Below are 22,722 nucleotides of genomic sequence, written 5' to 3'. Positions count from 1 at the left end.
CTTCACACCTCTGGCCAAGCCCAGACTCCAAATCCCAGGTATCTCTGAAGATCATTCTGTTTTGGGCAGTGGAGTGGATAAGCTTGAAAGATGGGACTTTGTATCATAGTATCTTGCTTGCGACATGTTCTTCCCCCCTCTCATTAACTTTTCTGTGCTAAGCCTAACGTTTTATTTTCTTTCACCATGCATTTTAATTGTGATTTTTATCCCCCCGCCCCGCTTTTTAAGCGACCACCCCTCTTCTCATGCTGATGGTGTTTCATGATTTTTGATGATTTAGTTTCTTTCATGTCAGTCATTTTTATGCTGCATCTTGCTCCTGCTTCATTAGTTTATGTTGTTTGTTTTTAACTGTATTTATTAGGTTAATGTTGGAAATTACTGTGGACGACCTCTTTGGAAAGTGTGGTATAAAAATGTTTTAAATAAATCTTGCTGAATACTCTTGATGGATATTTTTGACTTCTTAATTTTTTTCTGGAGTGCTTGGAGAAGTTTGGGGCCAGTTTTTTCTGTCCGGCTCTGTTGTTCTTCTGGGTAATTTCTGAATCTTGAGTGAGCAGATGAAAGTTTTTATTGCCTAGCAGGGAAAGGAAGGCCCTCCGTAGATGCTTAGGCAGATGCTCCGTAGATATTGTCCCCAAAAAATAGATTCGGGGTCTAAGCATGGGTGGGCCTGATGCAAATGAAGCCTTGGGTGTAAAACTGCAAAAAAAAAAAAATCTTTTTTGCATGCTATTCAGAGAAAAAAACCAGTGAGGTGAGTTAAACCGGTATGCTGTCTCTTTGGATTGCAAGCTGGGGCTTGTATTATTGAACATGAAGGTCCTGCATGTAGAAAACTAGCCTTCCACAGGGAGCGCTGGGCTCAAACCCTTCTTCTTGCCTGATGATCTAGTTTTCTGTTTCCAGGGTTTTTAAAACACTTATGAACATCCTGTCATGGGAACCTCAGTCCCAGTCTGAAATGGCCTGAGTCATAGCTTTGCTACGACTGTAGGAACTTGATTATGCCACACTCACAGGGAATACCTTGCCAAAATCTCTGGAGGTAAAGGTGGCCCCGCATCCATTGTGAAAAGGGGGGCGGGCTTTAGCTAGGTATTCCTTTTTTTAATTAAAAAAATCAGGGGTGGCGTTGGTATTGTGCAGAAATTCTTGGTGGCCGAAAAGAGCCTTGCGAAATTAAAGCACCATGTTAGATGCACGCAGGGCTTTTTTTCTGGGAAAAGAAGTGATGGAACTCAGCGGGTTGCCAGCACAGGGGGCAACTCTTGGCGGGAGGTGGTGCCCCTGGTATCACATGTGCGCACACAAAGTGCACGCATGCTCCCAGGGCCAAGGACATCACTTTGGGTCAGCTTGAACAAAGGGGGAGTTTTTAAAAGTTTAAATCACCCTCTGCGAAAATAATCACATGGCTGGTGGCCCCGCCCCCTGATCTCCAGACAGAGGAGGTCAGGGGGTGGGGCCACCGGCCATGCAACCATTTTCAAGAGGTTCTGGAACTCCGTTCCACTGCGTTCCAGCTGGAACAAAGCCCTGGATGCACGCACCACTCCAGGATGCTGGGAATGCAGTGAATAAGAGCACCCCGGGATTCTCTAGCTACATGGTTGCGGGAAATTCCATTTGCCTCCCATATTTTCCACTGTTTCACAGATGTCTGTAACGCCTCGTATTAATTTATGTTATTTATAGTCTTCCTTTCTCGCTGAGACTCGAGGCAGATTACGCAGTGGAAGTCAATGCAATCAACAGGATAGGACATCCAGTAGACAGGGCAATAGAACTGGGATTGCAGGAGTCTGAAACCACGCAGAGCTGAAACTAAGCATAAGCGTCACGTTAAATGACACAGATTACATAGTAGTATCAGATGATCAGTGCTCAATCTCTGGTTGCCTATTATATATTGCGTTCACTTCCTCTGCAACAAAAACACATTGAGATTCATTGTGGTGTGGCACTTAAGTGTCGGTCTAGGACAGTCTGTCAATCTAACTACCTCACAGGGTTGTTGTGAAAGGATAAAGTAGAAAACTGTGTGTGTTGCTTAAGGTTGCCAGGTCCAGGGGGAGGGGAGACTTGGCACTTATCTCGTGCCTCTGGTGTGTGTTTTTTCACATGTATGCGCTCCTGGTGCTTGCATGATGTCATCCCATCTGGACGTGACATCATCATGCTGGCATGGGGCCACTCTCGCGCTCCGTGTGGGGGCACTTCTTTGAGAATCGGCTCAATTTTGGCTCCAAACAAGGTGCGGGAGCACTTCTGCAGCTGGTGCATCCATTGGGAGTGCGTGCACACTGTGTGTGTTCCTGGGGTGCCTGCTGGTAGTGGGCTGAAGTAGGTAAACTGCCAGGAGATTGCTCGCCACTGGCCGGCACCTGCAATCCCTGATTGCTGCTCTGAGCTTACATGCAATCCTCCCTACCTGCGTGCATTTGCGCCCCTCTGTTCCTTGTAGGAGCTCCATGTGGCAAAAGTTGTTCTCAACTTTGGACCCACAACAACCCTGTGAGGCAGGTTAGAGAAAAAGGTTTTGCTTCTTGGCTTGTATGCAGGGGATTTGAACCCATGTTCGCAGACCCTAGTCTGATACTGAAACCACTATACCAGGCCGGTTGTCACTGGAGGAAGGGTGGGTTAAAAATTCAATAAATAGCAAATCTAATAGCCTGTCCTCTGCTGATTTAAAAACCGAATCAGTATTCTTTTAGTTATAACTACGTTTGGAAAAACCTGTCATTATATACTATCATGGTTCAAAATATATTCCTGCAACAGTTGAAATTGCCAAGCAGTGCATAGCCTCAACATTTTTGTGCATGCATGTGTGCTGGGACCAAGATGCAATTGCCCTATGCTGTTGTGGACACCCTGGAGAAAGAATCGAACCCTGAGGAATGGCAGGGTTGCAAATATTTTGGGTATTCCCAAAAAGCAAAAGGACGTACCAAGCAGGGGCAGTGATTTATATGGGACGTGTTACAGTAAATAGGGACTGTCCCTGGTAAACTACACTACACCACTGCCATATATTCCCTGACTCTCCCTGGTTAAACAGGGACAGTTGGGGAATATGTGGCGCTGGTGTAGTGTAGTGATTAAGTAACTGAGCTGTGATGCAGCGCTTTGCTGGTTGGAATCTCACTACTGCCATGAGCTCTGCAGGTGGCCTTGGGTCAGCCCCTCCTCTCAGCCCCAGCTCTCCAGCTGTATTGTGGGGATAACAACACTGACTCTGTTCACTGCTCATGGTGGGCGCACTAATCTCTCCAGAAGAGCTGTATACAAATGAACTTTTGATGTATTGTCGAAGGCTTTCACGGCCGGAGAACGATGGTTGTTGGGGGTTTTCCGGGCTGTATTGCCGTGGTCTTGGCATTGTAGTTCCTGACGTTTCGCCAGCAGCTGTGGCTGGCATCTTCAGAGGTGTAGCACCAAAAGACAGAGATCTCTCAGTGTCACAGTGTGGAAAAGATGTAGGTCATTTGTATCTACTCAGGAGGGGTGGGGTTGAGCTGAGTCATTCTGTAAGAGTTTCCCAGGGTGTGGAATGCTAATGGCGGGAGGCTTCACTGTATCCTGAGGCGGTTCTTTTGCATATGGATTGGTGCTTGATGTGCTAATCTTCTCTGCAGGGCTATTGTTGGGTGTGGAGTGTTTTGTTGGCCTGGTGTTTTTCAGAACCGGAGCCCATGCTCTGTTCATTCTTAAGGTTTCTTCTTTCCTGTTGAAGTTTTGCTTATGTTTGTGAATTTCAATGGCTTCCCTGTGCAGTCTGACAAAGTAGTTGGAAGTGTTGTCCAGTATTTTGGTGTCCTGGAATAAGATACTGTGCCCTGTTTGAGTTAGGCTATGTTCAGCCACTGCTGATTTTTCAGGCTGTCCAAGTCTGCAGTGTCTTTCATGTTCTTTTATTCTTGTCTGGATGCTACGCTTTGTGGTCCCGATGTAAACTTGTCCACAGCTGCAGGGTATACGGTATACTCCTGCAGAGGTGAGGGGGTCTCTGCTGTCTTTTGCTGATCGTAGCATCTGTTGTATTTTTCGGGTGGGTCTGAATACTGCTTGAAGGTTATGCTTTTCCATAAGCTTTCCCATCTGATCAGTAATTCCTTTGTTCATCTTCGTTCTTCTGTGCCTCCACACATGGGACTGCGCAGGCGCAGGCCAGCCGCCGGAGAATTTTCTAGAGCTTCCATGGCTCCGAAGGGGCCGTTTGTCGCGCGCCTCAGCGACCGTTTTCCCGCCCAAACGGTCACGTGATCCTCCAGCGACCAACGGCCCCTTCCCTCAGTTCTCTTCTTGCCGCCGCTTGGAGAGAACGTGAGCTTCGTTGCTCTGTGCTTTTTTGTGCTTCGTGCTTTATTCTGACTGATTGCTTGGCTTTTGACTTCGGACTTCGTGACCTCGACTATTCTTCGGATCTCGTTTTGGACATTGTTGTGGACTCGGTAATTTGACTCGGACTGTTTTTGACCTTCCTTTCGCGTGCCCCTGAAGATGGCCTCAAAGGCTCTCTTCAAGCATTGCCTCCAATGCCACACGAAAATGGCCAAAACTGATGGCCATGAACTGTGCCTGTTCTGTTTGGGAGAGACCCATAATGTGACGGCCTGTAAAATTTGCCAGGGCTTCACCAGCAAGGCCCGGCAGGAGCGCAAGGCCCGATTGAATTCCTCCCTGTGGCAGAAGGTCATGTCCGGAGGCGCTCCGTTGCCCTCCTCCAAGGCCGGCCCAAGCCCCTCTGCCGAACGGCATTCCAGAGCTGGCTCAGTGGCCTCCGCGAGGTCGGGGTCGAAACCGCGTCCCCCGAGTACCTCGGCGTCGAGAGCGGCCTCTCCAGCGCAGGGACCGGTGCGGCCGCCCCGTAGCGCGTCATCTACCAGGTCGGATCCGAGACCAGCTTCGGAACCGAGGATCCTGGTACCGAGTCCCCGGTCGGAACCGACGGTCGGATCGGTTCCGATGAAGCCTAAGAGGTCGAAGCCGAGGTCCCCTTCGAAGGCGAGGAGCGCGTCGGTTCCGAGGTCTTCTTCGGAACCACCGAAGAAGAAGAAAAAGACCAAGCACCATCGGTCGCCGCGTCCCGCTCCTCAGGAGGAGGTCATCGTGCTTCCTCACACGCCTTCCCCTCACCTGGGCTCCCCGGAGCCAGAGGACGTCTCCGTGCAGGTGCCGGATCCGATGGCCTTCGAGACGGTGCCCGCGGAATTCTCGTCGGGGCCGGAGCCGAGCCCGCACCGTCGGAGCCAACCATCGCTTGCCCTTCGGTCGCCGAGGCTGGAACCGAGCCCATCTCCTCGTCGGAGCCGTCCGTCGCCTGTCCGTCCGTCTCCACCTCTGGTCGGTCGTGAGCGGCATGGTTCCGGGGACAGTGTCCGATCAGTCCGGTCCACTGCGTCCCGGCATCGGCAGGCTTCCTACCTCCCCTCGCCATACCGTTGCCAATGGGAGGGGGCACCTGCGGGCTTCTCCGTGTCGGAACCGAGGCCTTCGACGTCGAGGTCGGCGTGGGCTCCCCCTCCGCTCCAGGTTCCGGAATCCCAGCTCGGTTCCGATGAGGAGGATGTCGAGAGCTTTGGCGGCTACCAGTCGGAGTCCTGGTCCGAACCATCGCCAGCTGAGGAGCTAGTGCCATCTGCGGACTCGCCATTCGAGGACCTCCGCATCTACGCCGATCAGATGGCAAGGATGGCCAAGGCTCTCGAGATGGACATCTCTTCGGCACTTCCTCAGACCAAGGACAAGCTCCTCAAACGTATCTATGGAGATAATCCGGCGTACGTAGGCTTCCCCATACTCGAGGGTATTGAGGAGATTGTGGAGAAGGTGTGGCAGGTGCCCTGTGATCAACCTCCAACGTCCAAGCGCATCGAGCAGCTTTACAAGATCAAGCAGGGCACCTGGCCGGCGTTGGTGAAACACCCTCCACCTTCCTCCTTGGTCACAGAGGAGTTCAACCCCCGACGATCGGGTCACTCCTCGGTGCCTGCCGATAAAGAGGGCAAGAAGCTTGATGCCATGGGCAGGCGCCAGTACATCGTCGCTTCGCTGGGTCTGAGGATTGCCAACTACCAGACCATCATGGCAGGGTACCAGCTGTACCTCTGGGAGAAGTTGGCATCCTATACCCGGGACCTCCCTCCTGAGCAGAAGGCTGTGGTGTCCCTGCTACAGACGGAGGCTGTGAGGCTGTCTAAGCAGCAGATGAACGCTGGGAGCCACGCTGCTGACACTGCTGCTAGAGGGATGGCGTCGGCGGTGGTCCTCAGGCGCCACTCCTGGTTGCGGTCTACGGCCCTGTCCCAGGAGGTGCGTTCCAGGGTGGAGAGCATGCCCTTTGAAGGGGACTCGCTGTTCTCCAAATCGACCGACGAGACCCTGAAAAAGAAAAAAGAGGACAGGCAGACGGCGCGGTCCTTGGGTCTGGCTCCAGCGGACAAGCCCTCCTCCAGGTCACGGTACGCTCCCCGGTCCGGCCCTTACCACTACCAGGGCAGATACCAACAGCAGCGGCCGGGCTATCATCAGTATCCTGCCTACCAGCAGCGGCCCTACCCTCCCGCACAACAGCAGAGGAGGCGTCGGCCCTTCAAGCCTCGTCAGGCACAGCAACCGGCCCTGCAGAAGGACCAGCAGGGCGCCGGGAGGCAGTACTGACAGGTCGCGCCAGCCGTACCCCCGAACTTTTCGGACAGACTTAGTCCACTCCTCTCTGAGTGGGAGTCAATAACATCTGACTCATGGGTCTTAACTATTGTTGAACTGGGGTACGGGCTGGAGTTTGTTGGGCTGCCTAGATGCAGTTCACCCCTGACAGCTGTCAATAACACTATGGCCGAGCTGGATGCGGAGATCGTGTCGCTCTTGGCCAAGGGTGCTGTGGAAGAATTGCCCTATGACGACTCTGTAAAGGGTTTCTTCTCTAGGTTCTTCCTGGTCCCTAAGAAGGATGGGGGCTTACGTCCCATCTTAGATCTGAGGGGCCTTAATGCCTTCCTCAAGGTGACCAAATTCAAAATGGTAACGTTGGCGGCTGTGATCGCCTTGCTGAAACGGGGATTGGTTTGCGGTTCTTGACTTAAAAGACGCATACTTTCACGTGGGCATACGGAAGGAGCACAGGAAATACCTGAGCTTTGTTTACCGGCAAAGGGTTTTCCGGTATAAGGTGCTCCCCTTTGGCCTATCCACTGCCCCACGAGTGTTCACTAAATGTGTGGCCCCTGTGGTTTCCTTCCTACGGGAAGAAGGTTGTACTATCTTTCCGTACCTCGATGACTGGCTCATCGTGGCTGACTCAGAGTCTAGGCTGGTGCAGGACATTGGCTTGGTACTTAGCACGTGCCAACGCCTGGGGCTCCTGGTGAACTTGGAGAAATCCAAACTGGTGCCCAACTGCAAGGTGTCCTACATTGGTGCACTTTTGGACTCTGTGGAGGGTAAGGCCCTGCTCCCCTTGGAGAGGGCTCGGTCCCTAAGGGGTCTAGTGTCCATGTTTAAAAGGAACCGGTTCCAGTCTGTGCGCGCTATCCAGTGCTTACTAGGGCATATGGCAGCAGCCACCTCTGTGGTGCCTTTCGCTAGGCTGCGTATGCGCCCTCTCCAGAACTGGTTTGTGCGGAGGTACGATGCTCTACTGCACCCTCCGTCCCTCAAATTCTCTATCCCGAGGGTCATCCTCTCCTCCTTGGACTGGTGGCTGTCTGATGACAACTTGTTTAGAGGGACCCCTTTTGGGTATCAACACCATGACATCACGGTTACCACTGATGCCTCTCTGATGGGATGGGGTGCTTACTGTGGTGATGTGTCTGTGCAAGATGTCTGGTCTGACAGGGAAAAGACCCTCCATATCAATGTGCTTGAACTAAGGGCCATTCGTTTCGCACTTGTGTCTCTTACAGCACTGCTGAGAAATCGTCAGGTGTTGGTGCAGACGGACAACACGACTGCCATGTACTACGTGAATCAGCAGGGGGGCACAGTGTCCATGGCCCTGTGCCGGGAAGCCACACTCACTTGGCAGTGGGCTATCAAGAACGGCGTGTCGCTCCGTGCTATACACGTGGCTGGGTCAGACAATGCCCGGGCAGATGCCCTCAGCAGGGTCCCTTTACTGGAACACGAGTGGGAACTGAACGTAGAGTGCGTTGGGCCGATCTTCCAGATGTGGGGTCATCCAGTGATAGATGTGTTCGCCACTGCGGCGACCACCAAGGCCCACACGTTCTGTTCCAGGGCAGGGGGCGACCCCCTCTCTATTGGGGATGCCTTCCAGTTTACGTGGACGCAGGGCTTGCACTACATGTTTCCTCCGTTCCCCTTGATTCCCAGGGTCCTGTGCAAGATAGAGGAGGACGGGACGGACTGCATCCTAGTGGCCCCCTTCTGGCCACGGCAGGTTTGGTTCCCGAAGCTCCTGCGGATGTCCAAACGGACGTATGTGAGTCTGCCTCCTCGGCAAGACCTTCTCCTAAACGGGAGCCTAGTCCACCACGATCCCAAGCAGCTGCACCTAACGGCTTGGCGGATCGTTCCTCCCCGATAGGCTTTACTGACGAGGTACAAAGGGTCCTCCTGAATGCTCGTCGGCCATCCACTAGGCGCGCTTATGCGGCCAAGTGGCGCAGGTTTGAGCTCTGGGCACTTGCCAGAGGGGTGGTGCCTGACAGCAGTCCCTTGGGGGTTGTATTCGAGTATTTGTGCCACTTGCGTGGTATGGGCTTGAAGGTTTCCTCCCTCAAGGTCCACCTGGCAGCGATATCAGCTGCTCACACCCGAATTGAGGGTGCTACGGTGTTTTCTCACCCACAATCCCGCCAGTTCCTTAAGGGCATGTACAATCTTTACCCACCTGTGTCTGCGCCAGTGCCTCGGTGGTCACTGTCCTTGGTGCTCTCACATCTCATGTTGCCTCCATTTGAACCTATGGCTACATGCCCCTTGGATATGCTATCCTACAAGGTAGCATTCTTGGTGGCCGTCACGTCGGCCAGAAGGGTCAGTGAACTGTCTGCACTGCGGTCTGACCCTCCCTTTCTTGTGTTTCATCCCAACAAGGTGGTCCTGCGTCCCTGCCTTGAGTTCCTGCCCAAGGTGGTGTCCGCCTTCCACCTCTCGCAGGATATCTCACTGCCTGCATTCTTTCCTCAACCCTCCTCTAAGGGGGAAAAGGCCCTCCATACCCTAGACTTGAAGAGGGCCCTAGCCTATTACCTGGATAGGACGAAGGGATTCCGCTCCAGTCCTCACCTGTTTGTATGTTTTGGGGCCAAGGACAAGGGTAACAGGGCTTCCTCACAGACCCTGTCTAGGTGGATTGTGACGGCCATTAACAAGGCCTATTCCCTGGCAGGGGTGGCTTGCCCGCTTCATGTCAGAGCCCACTCCACGCGGTCCCAAGCATCCTCTTCGGCACTCCTCAGGGGGGTGCCCCTGGTTAACATTTGTAAAGCAGCCACATGGTCCTCTGCAGACACCTTTGTCAGGCATTACGCCGTTGATGTCAATGCGGAGCAGGATGTATCTGTGGCCAAGGCTGTCTTACACTCCCTCTTTTCCTGAGGGAGTTTTGGTATGACTTTCTTGACGTACCTGTTGGGTACCCTTGAGTGAAAGTGTGTATATATGTACCTGGGGGTGTGTATATATGTAAATATTGAGTATTTATGTGTCCTTACACAGTATTTTTACATAGATGTATATATGCATATCTATTTATTGTTGTTCTTGTTTGCTTAATAAAATTGTGTTGGACTTCACCCCCGCCTTCCTTATTGTGTGAAGCTTGGTACACTCCCATGTGTGGAGGCACAGAAGAACGAAGATGAAAACAGGGTTAACATACCTGTAACTTATGTTCATCGAGTTCTTCTGTGCTGACACACAACCCTCCCTCCTACCCCGCTGTGAACTCCAATGCACAATACTGTGTTGGCTGTAACGGAAATTGGTGTTTTTAAGGTGTTATGGCTGAAGTGTGTTGGTCAAGCGGCGGCAAGGGAGAACTGAGGGAAGGGGCCGTTGGTCGCTGGAGGATCACGTGACCGTTTGGGCGGGAAAACGGTCGCTGAGGCGCGCGACAAACGGCCCCTTCGGAGCCATGGAAGCTCTAGAAAATTCTCCGGCGGCTGGCCTGCGCCTGCGCAGTCCCATGTGTGTCAGCACAGAAGAACTCGATGAACATAAGTTACAGGTATGTTAACCCTGTTATATATGGCAAAAACACTTTTCCTGTGGGAGACTGTTTTTCCTTGGATGTTTGATTCATGAACTTTTGTTCTTATTACTCCCCTGCTATTCAGCAATCCCAATCCGATCACCCTGCCAATCACCTGAGCAAATATTGAGGTGAAATTCTGACGAGCAGTTGAAAGGGGAGAGGATGTTGCTACTACTCATTTTAGTAATGGTTTTAACTGCTGGGTTTGATGTTGCTGCTTTTGATAGTTTGTTTCTAAATGTTCTCTGTAAGTTGCCCTTGATACACACTTTTAATAAGAGTGTGGGATAGAAATTTAACACGAGGAAGGGCTGCTTGTTGTTCTGTGAGTTAACAGAAAGTTTGCATCTCTGAGTGGGCGTGTGAAAAGGTATAGTTCTAACCCTGAAGCAAGTGGGTACTCCTGCTATTAAAAACGAGGGAAATGCTGCTCTCTTTATTTATGTATTTATGTTATATATAGTCTCTTGAAACCTCTTGAAAATGGTCACATGGCTGGTGGCCCCGCCCCCCTGATCTCCAGACAGAGGGGAGTTCAGATTGCCCTCTGCGCCACTCCAGCAGTGCGGAGGGTGATCTAAACCCCCCTCTGTCTGGAGATCAGGGGGGCGGGCCCACCAGCCATGTGACCATTTTCGCCAAGAGCGATTTAAACTTTAAAAAACTCCCCCCTTGTTCCAGCTGACCCAAAGTGACATCATTGTGTGGTCCTGGGAGCGTGCGTGCCCTTTGCGTGAGTGCACATGTGGTTCCAGGGGCACCACCTCCTGCCAAGAGTTGCCCCCTGTGCTGGCAACCCACTGAGTTCCACCACCTCTTTTCCCAGAAAAAAAGCCCTGCATAGTTTGCTTTCCCACTGAGATTCACTGGTGGATTACCCAGTGTAAATCAATACAATTAATAAGGCGATAGATCTTATAAGCAATGAATAGAACTAGGATTACAGAAATGTGAATAAAAACTTGTCTGAACAAAGCGTACATATTAAACATGACATGTTAAACAATGCGGAACGTGTTATTATATTAACAGAGAAAGCGTGCGTGTTTGGGGAGTTGAGCCATTAAAGATGCAGCGAACGTTCTGAAATTGGCTCTTGGAGTCAGGAAAAATGTATCATCCTACCCAGTGACTTCTGTTTGCCTTGTCTTTCTTATCTTAGCTTGTTACCCTCTGACCCGTGTGCCTACAGAAATAAGGTATAGTTCCCTTCCTTGCCTGAAGACTTCCTCCCTTCAGCTGCAGGCAGCCTTTCTTTGCCCCCGAGTCAACTGCCCCACGACTGCTTTTTGAGATGGGGCCAAGCCATCAAGGGCCTGTTGTGTGTAAGGGAAAGAGGGAGACAGACGAGGAAGGAGACTTTTCTCCTCTCATTGGTATACCAATGGACGTAGACCCTGGTTCATATCTCCTACACCCACCTGAAGCTGTTTTTCTCTTGTCTGAACCTACCTCATGGGATTGTTGTGAGGGGTAGAGGGTGATAATCACTGGTGGGAGGGGTGATGGGAAGATGGGCAGGGCTCATTTTGAGGGGGAACGCACCGGAACGCAGTTCCGGCAGTTCCCCAAAGAGGTCACGTGTCAGGTGGCCCCGCCCACCTGACTCTTGGCCATTTGGGGCCCGTTTTGGCCTGGATTGGGGCCGAATCAGCCTGGATCGGGCCTCTGTCAGGTGGTGGATCACTCTCCTGCTCATCAGCGTCCCAATCCTGACCATTTTGGGCCTCTTTTTGACCATTTTCAGCCCCTTTTTTGCCATTTTGGGCCCAATTTTGGTCCTGAATGGCCAGGATTGGGTCCAAAACAACCAGGATAGGTGATGCCAGGGGGTGTGGCATATGCAAATCAGTTATGCTAATGACACACTTCTGGTGATGTCAAGGGGGCATGGCATATGCTAATGAGTTATGCTAATGAGTTCCTCCAGCTCCTTTTCTACAAAATGACCCCTGAAGATGGGTAAGTTATCCTGAGCTGCAGATGGGAGACAGTTCCCAATTCCTGCATCGTTACTGGACCAAAGAAGGATTTCACATGGGGTGGCTCCCACTGCTTGTTGTGGTGAGGCCTGCTTAGTGGAGGGTACTTGAGTCAGAAAAGATGGAGGAATGGTGGGTGGGTGCGAGTGAGATGTGGGCTGTGAAGGGACAGAGCTGCGTGAGTTCGAGAAGGCCAATGATGTATAGATAATGAGGGCATGAGGAGAGGCAGGTCCGCCTCATACAGGGCTCGAACCTCACTCACTCGTTGCTTTGTCAAGTTGGAGTTTTGTGGCTTGATTGATGACACAGTGAAGCGCATCCCGCTGCTCACTTGCCTTGTCGTTCCCTTTTCCTTCAGGCCCAGTATGTCCGGTCTCCACCTCATGAAGCAAGGCCGAGATAGGAAGAAAGTTGACCTCCAGAGAGACTTCACGGTTGCGTCTCCAGCAGAGTTTGTCACGCGCTTTGGGGGGAACAAAGTTATTGAGAAGGTGAGTTGGGAACTGTTTTTTAAAAAAATAGGCTGAGTTTAAAGAAAGCTCAACTTACTTTCTTTATCAGGGTTAGAACGGAGCTGTGTAAGGAACGTATTTAAAACAGTAGGCTGCTTGCTCCCTTGGCAATGAATCAAACTCAGGTTCAGCTGTAAGTACGGCTGCATGTTTGCTGCTCCGGTGTGCCCCAGCCTCCAAAAAAGTTTTAAGTGCCACATGAACATTTATCAGTTTATAACAGGAGCCAACGACCTTTCTGGCCCATGAGCCAAAACACCAGTGTTGACCTCTGCAAAAGGTGGAATGCAAGTAAACTAAGGGCTAAACAAGATGAGACGAGCTTCTCTGGGGATGCATTTGCAAGGGTCAGTTCCCACCCAAGAGCTCCTGCAGTCTGGGCCACGAAGGCCCAACCTGGTCAGAGCCACTGAGGCAGGGAGGAGTGATCCTGCCGTCCCCCCCATGCCATTTTTCCACCCCAAATTGATGTGGGGGTGTATTATTTACCCACATGTCCCTGCCAGCACCATTTCAGTTGGGAAAAATGGCACGGGGGGAGGATGGGATCCCCTTTTCCCCCAGTGCCATTGTAGTACTGGCCAGAATTGGACCCTTGCAGTTTAAAGATCGAAAAGTGTCCAGTAGCACCTTTAAGACTAACTAACTTTACTATGGCATAAGGTTTCGAGAATCACAGTTCAAAGGAATTCCTGGGTCGGAACTCAGTCTTTAAAATGGTAACGCAAACCCAGGGACAGCATCTCATCGAGTTTGGCTCTCGGTCGGTGGGAGGAAGTGAGGGTTGTCCTTGGGCAGACACATCAGAACCATGCTAAGGCCATCCCTGCTGCCAGCTTCTTACCTCAGGCCTGGCTGGTAGCTGTATGGGTCCCGGAGGCGATGACAGGCAGAAGCAGTACCTACCCCCTTCTCCCCTGCTGCCTGCCCAGTGCCACTTAGCAGTCCCTCCAGGGCTTGTGCCTTGGATGCTTGAGTGTGGAGAACTGGCCTTGCATGTCAAGCAGAAGGGCGGGCCGCTATTCTGCATATGTGCCAGGGGGGTGGGGGTGCTCACCTCTGGTTTACGTGAGTTGGAGTCGGCTTTCTCCATAAATCCTGTTCTGTATGGGGCTGCTGCTTTGCCCAAGTACCTGCACTTGGACCTCACAAGAAATTGGCGTTTGAGGGCCGATTCTCACATTATGAAGTGTACTGGTTGGGCATAGGGTTGACCCTGCGTTCTACACGATCATCTCCTGACCTGCAGTTGTCCTGGGAGTGTGCTGTTTGCTCTGTTTGGGAAATCCTTGTGTACATTTGTGATCTCCCCAAAAAACAAGGTAACACCTCTCTCCTCCACTGACTATTTCATGCTAGGAGAATTGTACAGAGGAAAGGTAAAAGAGAGCCAGTTTGGTGTAGTGGTTAAGAGCGCGAGACTCTAATCTGGAGAGCCAGGTTTGATTCCCCACTCCCTCCTCCACTTGAAGCCAGCTGGGTGACCTTGGGCTAGTCACAGCTCTCTGGAGCTCTCTTGGCCCCACCCACCTCACAGGGTGTTTTGTTGTGGGTATAATAATGGCATACTTTGTGGACTGCTCTGAGTGGGCATTAAGTTGTTCTGAAGGGTGGTATATAAATTGCATGATGTTGTTGTTATCATCATCATCATTATTATTAAAAGCCTCTATTTTATTTTTATTTTTATATATATATATATATATATATATATATATATATATATATATATATATATATATATATATATGAATGATTTATGTTAATTTATTTTTAATATATTTATTTATATAGTATATATTTACACACACACGTAATTTTTTGTATTTTTTATTTATCTCATTTATACCCTGCCTTTTTTCCCAATGGGGACCCAGCAGCTTACATCATTCTCTTCTCCTCCACTCCTCCACAACCACCCTGTGAGGTAGATTAGGCTGAGAGAGAGGACTGGTCGAAGGTCACCCTGTGAGCTTCCATGGCAGAATGGGATTCGAACCTGGGTCTCCTGGATCCTGGCCCTACCCTCTAACCAATACACTGTATTGGCTGCCTTCTCTACAGTTGTGGTCTGAATTGGGGACTGTCTGTACGGGAACTGAGGACCACCTGCGTGTGATTGTTACAGAGGATATGGGATAGGGAACCTGGACTCAACCTCTCTACTCCATAATGTGTGAATCAGCCACTGGATGTTTTCCAAAGCTGAAAGTTTTCAGCCATGCCCTGCACAGGAAATAATTGGGCAGGGGGAGGTGCGGTTGCAAGGAGGATGGGGTGCCCCTGAAGGTGGGTGGGGCTGAAGTTCTTTGCTTCCTTATGTCAGAGAGCATTACAGCCCCCTGAACTGCTATGTGTATATACTGCAGAGGGATAGGGACATTCAGAACTTCTGCTCCACACAGTTTCTTCCTCATCTGCCTCCTTCCATGGTTGGCTGGTTTTCGGAGGAGCCTAGGATTACTGTACTCTTGTGCTGTGAGTACTGGATTAGTGCCCCAATCCATAGGTCCTCGCGTGCTCTGCAGAGCAAGCAGCAGTGATGTCTGCTTGAAGATGAGAGAGCTGCCAGTTGTTGGCGGGGTGGGGGCGAGTAGGGGCATAGTGTGTAAGTCGACTAAACTTAGCAACTGGGAGGAGGTGGCTGAACTCAAACTCCATCTTAGATCGAACGTGTGAAAGGTCATGCTCTCCTGGTTGTACTTCGTCCAGGTTCTCATTGCCAATAACGGGATCGCAGCAGTGAAATGCATGAGGTCCATCCGGCGCTGGTCCTATGAGATGTTTCGGAATGAACGGGCGATCCGCTTTGTTGTCATGGTAACTCCAGAAGACTTGAAAGCCAATGCAGGTGAGTCTTTCTTTTTGAAAATTAATAGTGCTTTATCGATAATAACTGGCTATGTTGATTTTCAGCCCCAGGACTTCTCTTGTTGCAAAGCTTTGGCCTGTGTTGTGGGTTTTTTCTTTACAACAGTATAGGCTACTATTCCCAAATTACAATCATGGGGAGGGAATCTACAGATTTGGGGTGGCTCTAGTTGCCTTCCAGAATTTGCTTTAGTTAAAGACCCCAACCTGACAGACTTCGGGAGAGGACAAGTCTTGTCCTTGAGGTCACGCTAATAGGGTTGTAACATGTAACAGAGCCCCTGGGGATGGGCGGGTATACAAATTGAAATATAAGTAAAATAAAAATAAATAAAATAAAAAAATAAATGGCTAGGGCTACGTAAATTCATTAAAAAATATATTTTGATCAGCTGAAAAGCTATGCACAGATAATTGGCCAACAGATTTAAATATATTCTAAAGAGTATTTTTAAAATAATACTTTCCCTGAAAACCATAGATGACAGTGTCAGATACGCCTCCAGCATATCTGTCATGTGTTATGGATTTCTTGTTGCAGTGTGTAGTGTACCTCTGTGAACATGCAGAGGGAAACCTGTTTTGCTGAATGGTTGCTAGCTGCTTATCTGCAGGTGTTTTGGTTACCATTTCCTGGCAGGCCTGAGAACGTGGCCTTGAAGTTCCAGCCGAGACTGCACCAACCTCCTAAAATACTGAGCAGAACTCATCCTTTCCCTCCTCTCCTCTTCCCTGACTCCCTGGCCCAGCGCGCCAAAATCCTAACGGGCTTTCTTTCCCACTGGGGGGCGTGGACTTTGTCCTATAATTAACCTTGCTTTGCTACCTTGAGTCACTTCAGCCAATGATCCTGTTTGACCATCTTGATACTGGTATTTCTCTTCATTAAAGTAACTTTAACTCATACACCTGAGTGATGCAGTGAAGTGCTTGGGGATTTACCTAGCAAGACCTGACGGACAGGCAGCATCTTAGAAGAGGCATTCCCCCTCATTTTCCACACTGGAGAGAATGCCTTTTCTGAGTCGGTGCCTGAGATGACAGTTGTGTCAAAAAAATCCTAAGGTCTAGTAGTACAACTATGGAGGGGGTGCCTAACCTTCTCCCTGCTCTGGATCAGGTGTTGTGGTAGGTGGCAGCTTGCCAGAATAGCCTTAGAGACACTTGGAAAGCAGCAGGTCTGTTTACTGTTTTTGGAGTGCCTCCAACATCCACAGGGCCTCCAGGACAGCTGCCGTCTTCCCCCAAAGGCTGGAGAAAATGGTTAAGTCTCTCTTGTCAGCTTACATTTGTCATTTGCCCAGGATCATGCCATAGATAGATCTAGATGACCGAGAGAGCCTTGTGGTAGTTGTTTATAAGCTCCTGGCTTGTTGAGCACGGGATTTCTATATAGCCTCTGGCAGTTTGCTTAATTTCAGTATTGCCTCGAGTTTAACAGGGAGGTAGGTTCGAATCCCACTACTGCCATGAGCTCAGTAGGTGGCCTTGGGTAAACCACTCCTCTCAGCCCAAGCTCCCCAGCTGTATTGTGAGGATAATAATAAGTAACACTAACTTGTTCTCTGCTCTGGATGAGGCACTAATCTGTCTAGAAGAACAATATACAAGCTCTGTTGTTGTTGTTGTTATTATCCAAAACACAATCAACAATAAGCAGAGGTCACATGTTATTATTGATTGGCCTTTGCAAAGCTGATACAGGTTTCCGCCAGATACCTAAGTATCAACCAGATATCGGCGTAATATGTACACTGTTCCAAATAGCGTTGTCTTTTGCAGTTCTGTAGGTGTTATGTCAGAAAACTGCAGTTTTTCCATATGAATTGCAAAGTTTTTCGAGATGGTTCCAAGTGCCCCGATGACAAGGGTGACTACTGTTGCATTTTTCTTCCATAGTTGGGTAGTTACTATTGCCAGATCTCTATATTTAATCGTTTTTTCTTTTTCTTTTCTTTGACTCTGACATCCCCAGGAATTGCAATGTCAATTATCCAGACTTTTCGATTTTCCACGACTGTTTTGTCTGGTGTATTATGTTCAAGGTGCCGATCAGTTTGAATTCTGAAATCCCACAAGATCTTGACTTGTTCATTTTCTAGCACCTTTTCCACATGATGTTCCCATTAATTCTTTGAAACTGGCAAGTTATACTTTTTACACAATAACCAATGAATCAGCTTTGCGACTCTGTCATGTCTAGCTTTGTAGTCCGTCTGTGCAATGTTGCTGCATTCAGGGATAAGGTGGGACACAGTTTCATTGTTTCCTGGCAAAGTCGACATTTTGGATTTTCACTGATTTTCTGAATTTTGGCTTTCATAACAGTCGTTTGCAATGCTTGTTCTTGTGCTGCGAAGATCCGACCTTCAGTTTCTTTCTTGATTGTACCCATCTTCAACCATGCCCGAGTTATGCTGTTGTCACTTTTTCCTTCAATTTTTTTTTAGATGTTGCCCGTTGTTGTTGTTATTATTAGATGTAGTGGTGGTGCTAGTAATATTATATATTAATATTTTACATTAATTAATATTCTATATGGCGCCCACAATGTGAATGCCTTACAGAGCTGAGTAAACCAAAATAGGTCCTGGTGCCAAAGGTCTTTGCAATGAGGAATAAACAATGGAGGATTCAGCAGGTAGAGGGACAGGCCATCTGGTCAAGTGTGCTATCCCAGTGCTTTTGTGGGTAGCTATCAGCTGTCTGTGGCTTGATTGGCATGTGCAAGAGAATGAGACAGTAGTATCGACTGCTCCATGTCAGACTATGGATGGAATACCACATTTTGGAATGTACCCTTATGTTCAAAAACTCACTGCAAACAAAAAAATCAAAGATGGGTAGGGGCTTTTACCTTGGTGTGCTGCTGTTTCTTTTTGCCGGGAGTTTTTTTAAAATTGCAATTGCAAAGACACGTTTCAGAAGTGGACTCCTCCATCTGCACACTGCTGTGGTACAGTCTGTGCTGCCACTTCAGTATTCTACTGAACCCTCTTTCCCCCTTTGTATGCATCAGCCCAAAGTCTGTAGCAGCAGTTGGATCTGAGTTCTAAATCCAACTCCTACTCCATTTGACCATATACCTCCCTACCAGTAATGCAAGCATATCAGTTTCCTGCTGACTCTGAAGCTAAATTTTCTCTGTGGACTCAGCGGAGAAGGGAAAGAATTCTTCCCATGCACAGAGGCACTCTTTTCTTTAGCCTTTCCGAAGAAATAGAAATAATACCTTTCACTGTGTGTGTTGCTATTTATTTCTGACTCTCCAAGTCAGCTTATGTGAAAGGCCAGCTGCTGTTTGATGCAGATAAACCAGGCCTAAGTCTGGGAGTTAACCAGGTACACTTTATTGGGCCAGGCATTCGCCTCCTGAAGTGGTATAATCCCGGGGGCCGGGGGTGGCAACGCTCTTTCTTTTCCCCTGCACAGATTAGCATATACTGAGTAACAGTTACTCATCAAGTGTGTGGCAGAACAGTTTTGAAAGATCTTACGCTTATCTCAGCAAACAAGCCCTCCTGACGGCCAATCCCTTTGCCTCGCTGTTCTTTGTGGCAGGTGGCACACCCCTCTTCAGAGTTCAGCTTCCCTCTACGCAAGTCCCAGCTTCTGTTTGCTTTTCCACTTGGACTTTCCAGCCGTTCTCAGGCCTTCCTGCATCCTCTGAAAAAGGGCTTGTGCTCTTGAGGCCGAACTGCCCTCGGAACCATGCGGGTTAGGTCTCATGGCTCTCTTCTGCTTTCCTCTGAGGGAGATAGGCTGCTGCTGCTGCTGAGGAAAAGCCTTTATTTATCATAGGAAACCTCTCTCTATAGTAGGAAGACTTAGAGCCAAGCTACAAGCGACGAAGGACACTTGAACGGCAAGCGAACAGACTCACGTGTATTCCCCCCTGTTCACTTGCGCTCCACTTGGTCACGTAACGTGAGGGCCAAACTACAAGTGACGGATGACACAGGTTGGACACTTGTCAGCTTCCCTCAAGTTTTGATGGGAAATGTAGGCAGCTTGGCGGAATGTTGGACAGGCGACAGTTGAAAAGTCCATTGGACAGCAGACGGAGAGCGAAGCTGCAAGACCAGGACGCCCAGATTTCCCATCAGAACTTGAGGGAAGCTGACAAGCGTCCAACCTGTGTCATTTGTCACGTGAAGCTTGGCCCATAGAGCAAAGCTACAAGTGACGCATTGCACGTGGCGGGTCTGCGCAAGTTTACCTAGAAAGCATTGTTGGAGATTCCTTCCTCTCTCTGTTTCCCTTCTCCATTTTTAAGAACGGATGGTGGAGTAGCAGCGGCCGCAGCCTCAGCAGCTCCTTCTGCCGCTGCTCGCCGCCTGCCCGATTCAGGATCCATTTGGGGTTTTTTCTCAGGATGCTCGGGGGCAGGAGAAGGGGCATGTTAGAGCAACAGCAGATCCCTCTGCTGTCGCCGTGGCTGGAGCTTTGCCGATGCAGCGGCTTTCTCCAGAGCAGCTCCCTGGGGGCAGGCAGCCCACCAGACACAGGGTGCCTTGGGAGAGAGCAGCAGCTGCTTGACCCTGAACGGAGCCTGAAGCTGGCAGGCGGCGAGCAGCAGCAGAAGGAGCTGTTGAGGTTGCCCCCACTGCTGTTCCACCATCCATTCTTAAAAACGGAGAAGAGAAACAGAGAGGGGAGGGAGTCTCCAACTGTGCTTCCCAGGTAAAGCGGGACCAAGCAAATGCTCTCCGTGCATAATGCGTCACTTGTAGCTTGGCTCTTAGTGGAAGGAGTTATGTGATCCAGTCTGTAGAGTTTGAACAGAACAGTGTCATACTTGTCCAGAACCAAGAATATTCCTCTGCAGTGCTGTTGTGTAATTCAAGCCACAGGTAGAGATCAGGTGCCTGTAAAGAACATAATTTCAGGCAGCTCGCACCAGTGAGTCACGCTGGATCCCTCAAGGGAAGGTTGTCTCTCCATGGACTTTTTTTCTTGGGAGCTGCTGGCCAGAGAGAGAATTTCCATTACCTCTCTTAATGACAGCAATTAGACAGTGTGGTGTAGTGGCTAGAGCAGGGGTAGGCAGGCCTGGTATGCGGGCTGACAGTGACCCATTTTGCTTGGCTCTGAGGGCCGGGTCTCCACTCAAGCAATCAAGGCACTGATAGCAATTCTGGGGCCAGTGATATGGGAGAAGGCATCTGGTGTGGCTTACGCCTGTACAGCCACCAGCCAAGTTCAGGTCCTGAGCTGCAAGCAGCTCTTCTGGGTTTGGCTAAGTGCATCTGGCCAAGTGGCACAACCCTCCTCTCTCGCATCACCTATTTTGTCTGCCGGCATGTCTTAACGAGTGGACTTATTTTTTCAGGCCTTGGGCCAAACAGGTGTCTACTCCTGGACCAGAGTGTTGGACTGGACAAACCTGGGTTCAGATTCGCACTTGAATTTGGAACTCACTGGTTGGCCTTGAGCTAGTCACTCTCTTATCCTAACCTACCTTGCGGGGGGAGGGGTTGGTTGTGAAGATAAAATGGATGAGGCCAGAGTTCTGAGCTCCTTGGAATAATGGTAGAATTAAATAAATATAATTATAATTAGAGCAGCACTATAGTTCTTTTTATTTTATATATATATCAGTTTTTATTGGGTTTTTATAGTAACGGGAAGGGGTTACAACAAGAAATCAATCTTTAGCAGGTTCACCACAAGACAGATATACATCAGTCCAAATATAAAAAGCCACTAAATATATCATTAACGCTTCATATACCTTCAAGTTTCCCTTTTGTTTCTATAGACATTATTTATTACGCTTTTTAATCCACTTATCCTATTCCTTATATAATTTCTAACATTCTTTTTCTTTATATATATTATAGATGAGTCATTCTAGGAGAAGAAAGTGAAAGTAGCAGGACAGTATATATCAATCAATCAAACAATGGTATACCTCTATGTAAGAAGGAAGTATTTTTGTGCTAATTTTCCTCTTTCTTGCCTCTGTTCTGGCCACACCCTCCAAACTTGTGTACTTAAGTTTTCATTATAGTAGAGGTGGGGGGGGGGGCAGATCAGTATTTGATTCTAAAAAGGAGAAGTCCAGCCAGAGCTATTTACTTGGATTTTCATATTAGTAAGGCTGGAGTGTCTACATAGGCTGCAAAGCTAAAACACAATTTCACATTTTTTTAAAAAGCAAAAAAAGAAAAGAAAAGAGAGATAAGTTGTGTATATTATAAATGAGTCGTTCTAAGAGCAGAGGGTGAGAATAAAAGGACATAAAATAACAATCAAGGAATGGTATAACATCTATATAAGAAGGAAGCCTTTTTATGCTAGTTTTCCTCTTTCTTGCCTCTGTTCTGGCCAAACCTTCCAAACTTGTATACTTAGATTTTCATAATGGTAAAGGTGGAGAGGCCAGATCAGTATTTAATTCAAGAAAAGAAAAATCCAACCAGAGCTATTTGCTTGTGTTTTCATATTGATAAGGCTGGAATGTCTATATAAACTACAAGACTAGAAGACGGTTTCCCATTTTTTTTAAAAAAAGAGAAAAAGAAAAGAGAACTGGGTCCTTCATCTGCTTTATCTTGACCATCTGCCCTATTACTTGGGTTTTCATAGTCTTAAAATTATAAAGAGCAATCAGTTACTTAGCTTAACCCCTCATTTATGTTCTAAAAAGAAAGACTAAAATCAAGAACAGATAGAAGGCTTCAAAGGCCCAACCATCACATCACCATCATCCCTTCGGCAGTACACATTCAAAATACAGAGCCTCTAGAGCTTTCATTAGATCTATATTGCATATCATTTGACATATAGAAGGAATCTAAATCATAACCCATATTTCTCCTACTATTCTTTCCTTCAAAATAAAACGGAGAAGAAAGGGGGAAAAAAGAGAGAAGTAATAATAACAAAAAAGAGAACTCTTTAACTCCCTCAGCCCCCCGCCCCTTATTCCTTCGAAGCACATACAAAATATATGGTGTTATACAAACACAAAAAGAGAAAAGAAAAAAGAAAGAAGGAAAGAAAGAAGTCATAGGGACAAGGTGTTAGGTCTGGATTATTAATTACTCATTCTGGAATTTGCCCTTTTTTCTTCTTCTTCCAATCTCTATTCCATCTGGACTGCCGAAGG

The 22,722-nt window shown here is 48.7% G+C and overlaps 1 protein-coding gene across 2 annotated transcripts in view; it reads left to right on the top strand.

Moving 5' to 3' along the window:
- The window catches only part of ACACA (acetyl-CoA carboxylase alpha), a 297,390-nt gene that overhangs the window by 35,456 nt on the left and 239,212 nt on the right, over positions 1-22,722 (top strand). For both annotated transcript variants that reach the window (XM_055001998.1, XM_055001997.1), the window contains 2 exons: positions 12,584-12,716; positions 15,450-15,588. In XM_055001998.1, the coding sequence (XP_054857973.1) occupies positions 12,584-12,716; positions 15,450-15,588 (272 nt within the window). The remainder of the gene's footprint in view (positions 1-12,583; positions 12,717-15,449; positions 15,589-22,722) is intronic.

The sequence above is a fragment of the Eublepharis macularius genome, chromosome 17, assembly GCF_028583425.1.
Source record: "Eublepharis macularius isolate TG4126 chromosome 17, MPM_Emac_v1.0, whole genome shotgun sequence".
Classification (NCBI taxonomy): Eukaryota; Metazoa; Chordata; class Lepidosauria; order Squamata; family Eublepharidae; genus Eublepharis; species Eublepharis macularius.
The sequence above is the reverse complement of the archived record's forward strand: the minus strand, read 5'-3'. Positions and strand labels throughout refer to the sequence as shown.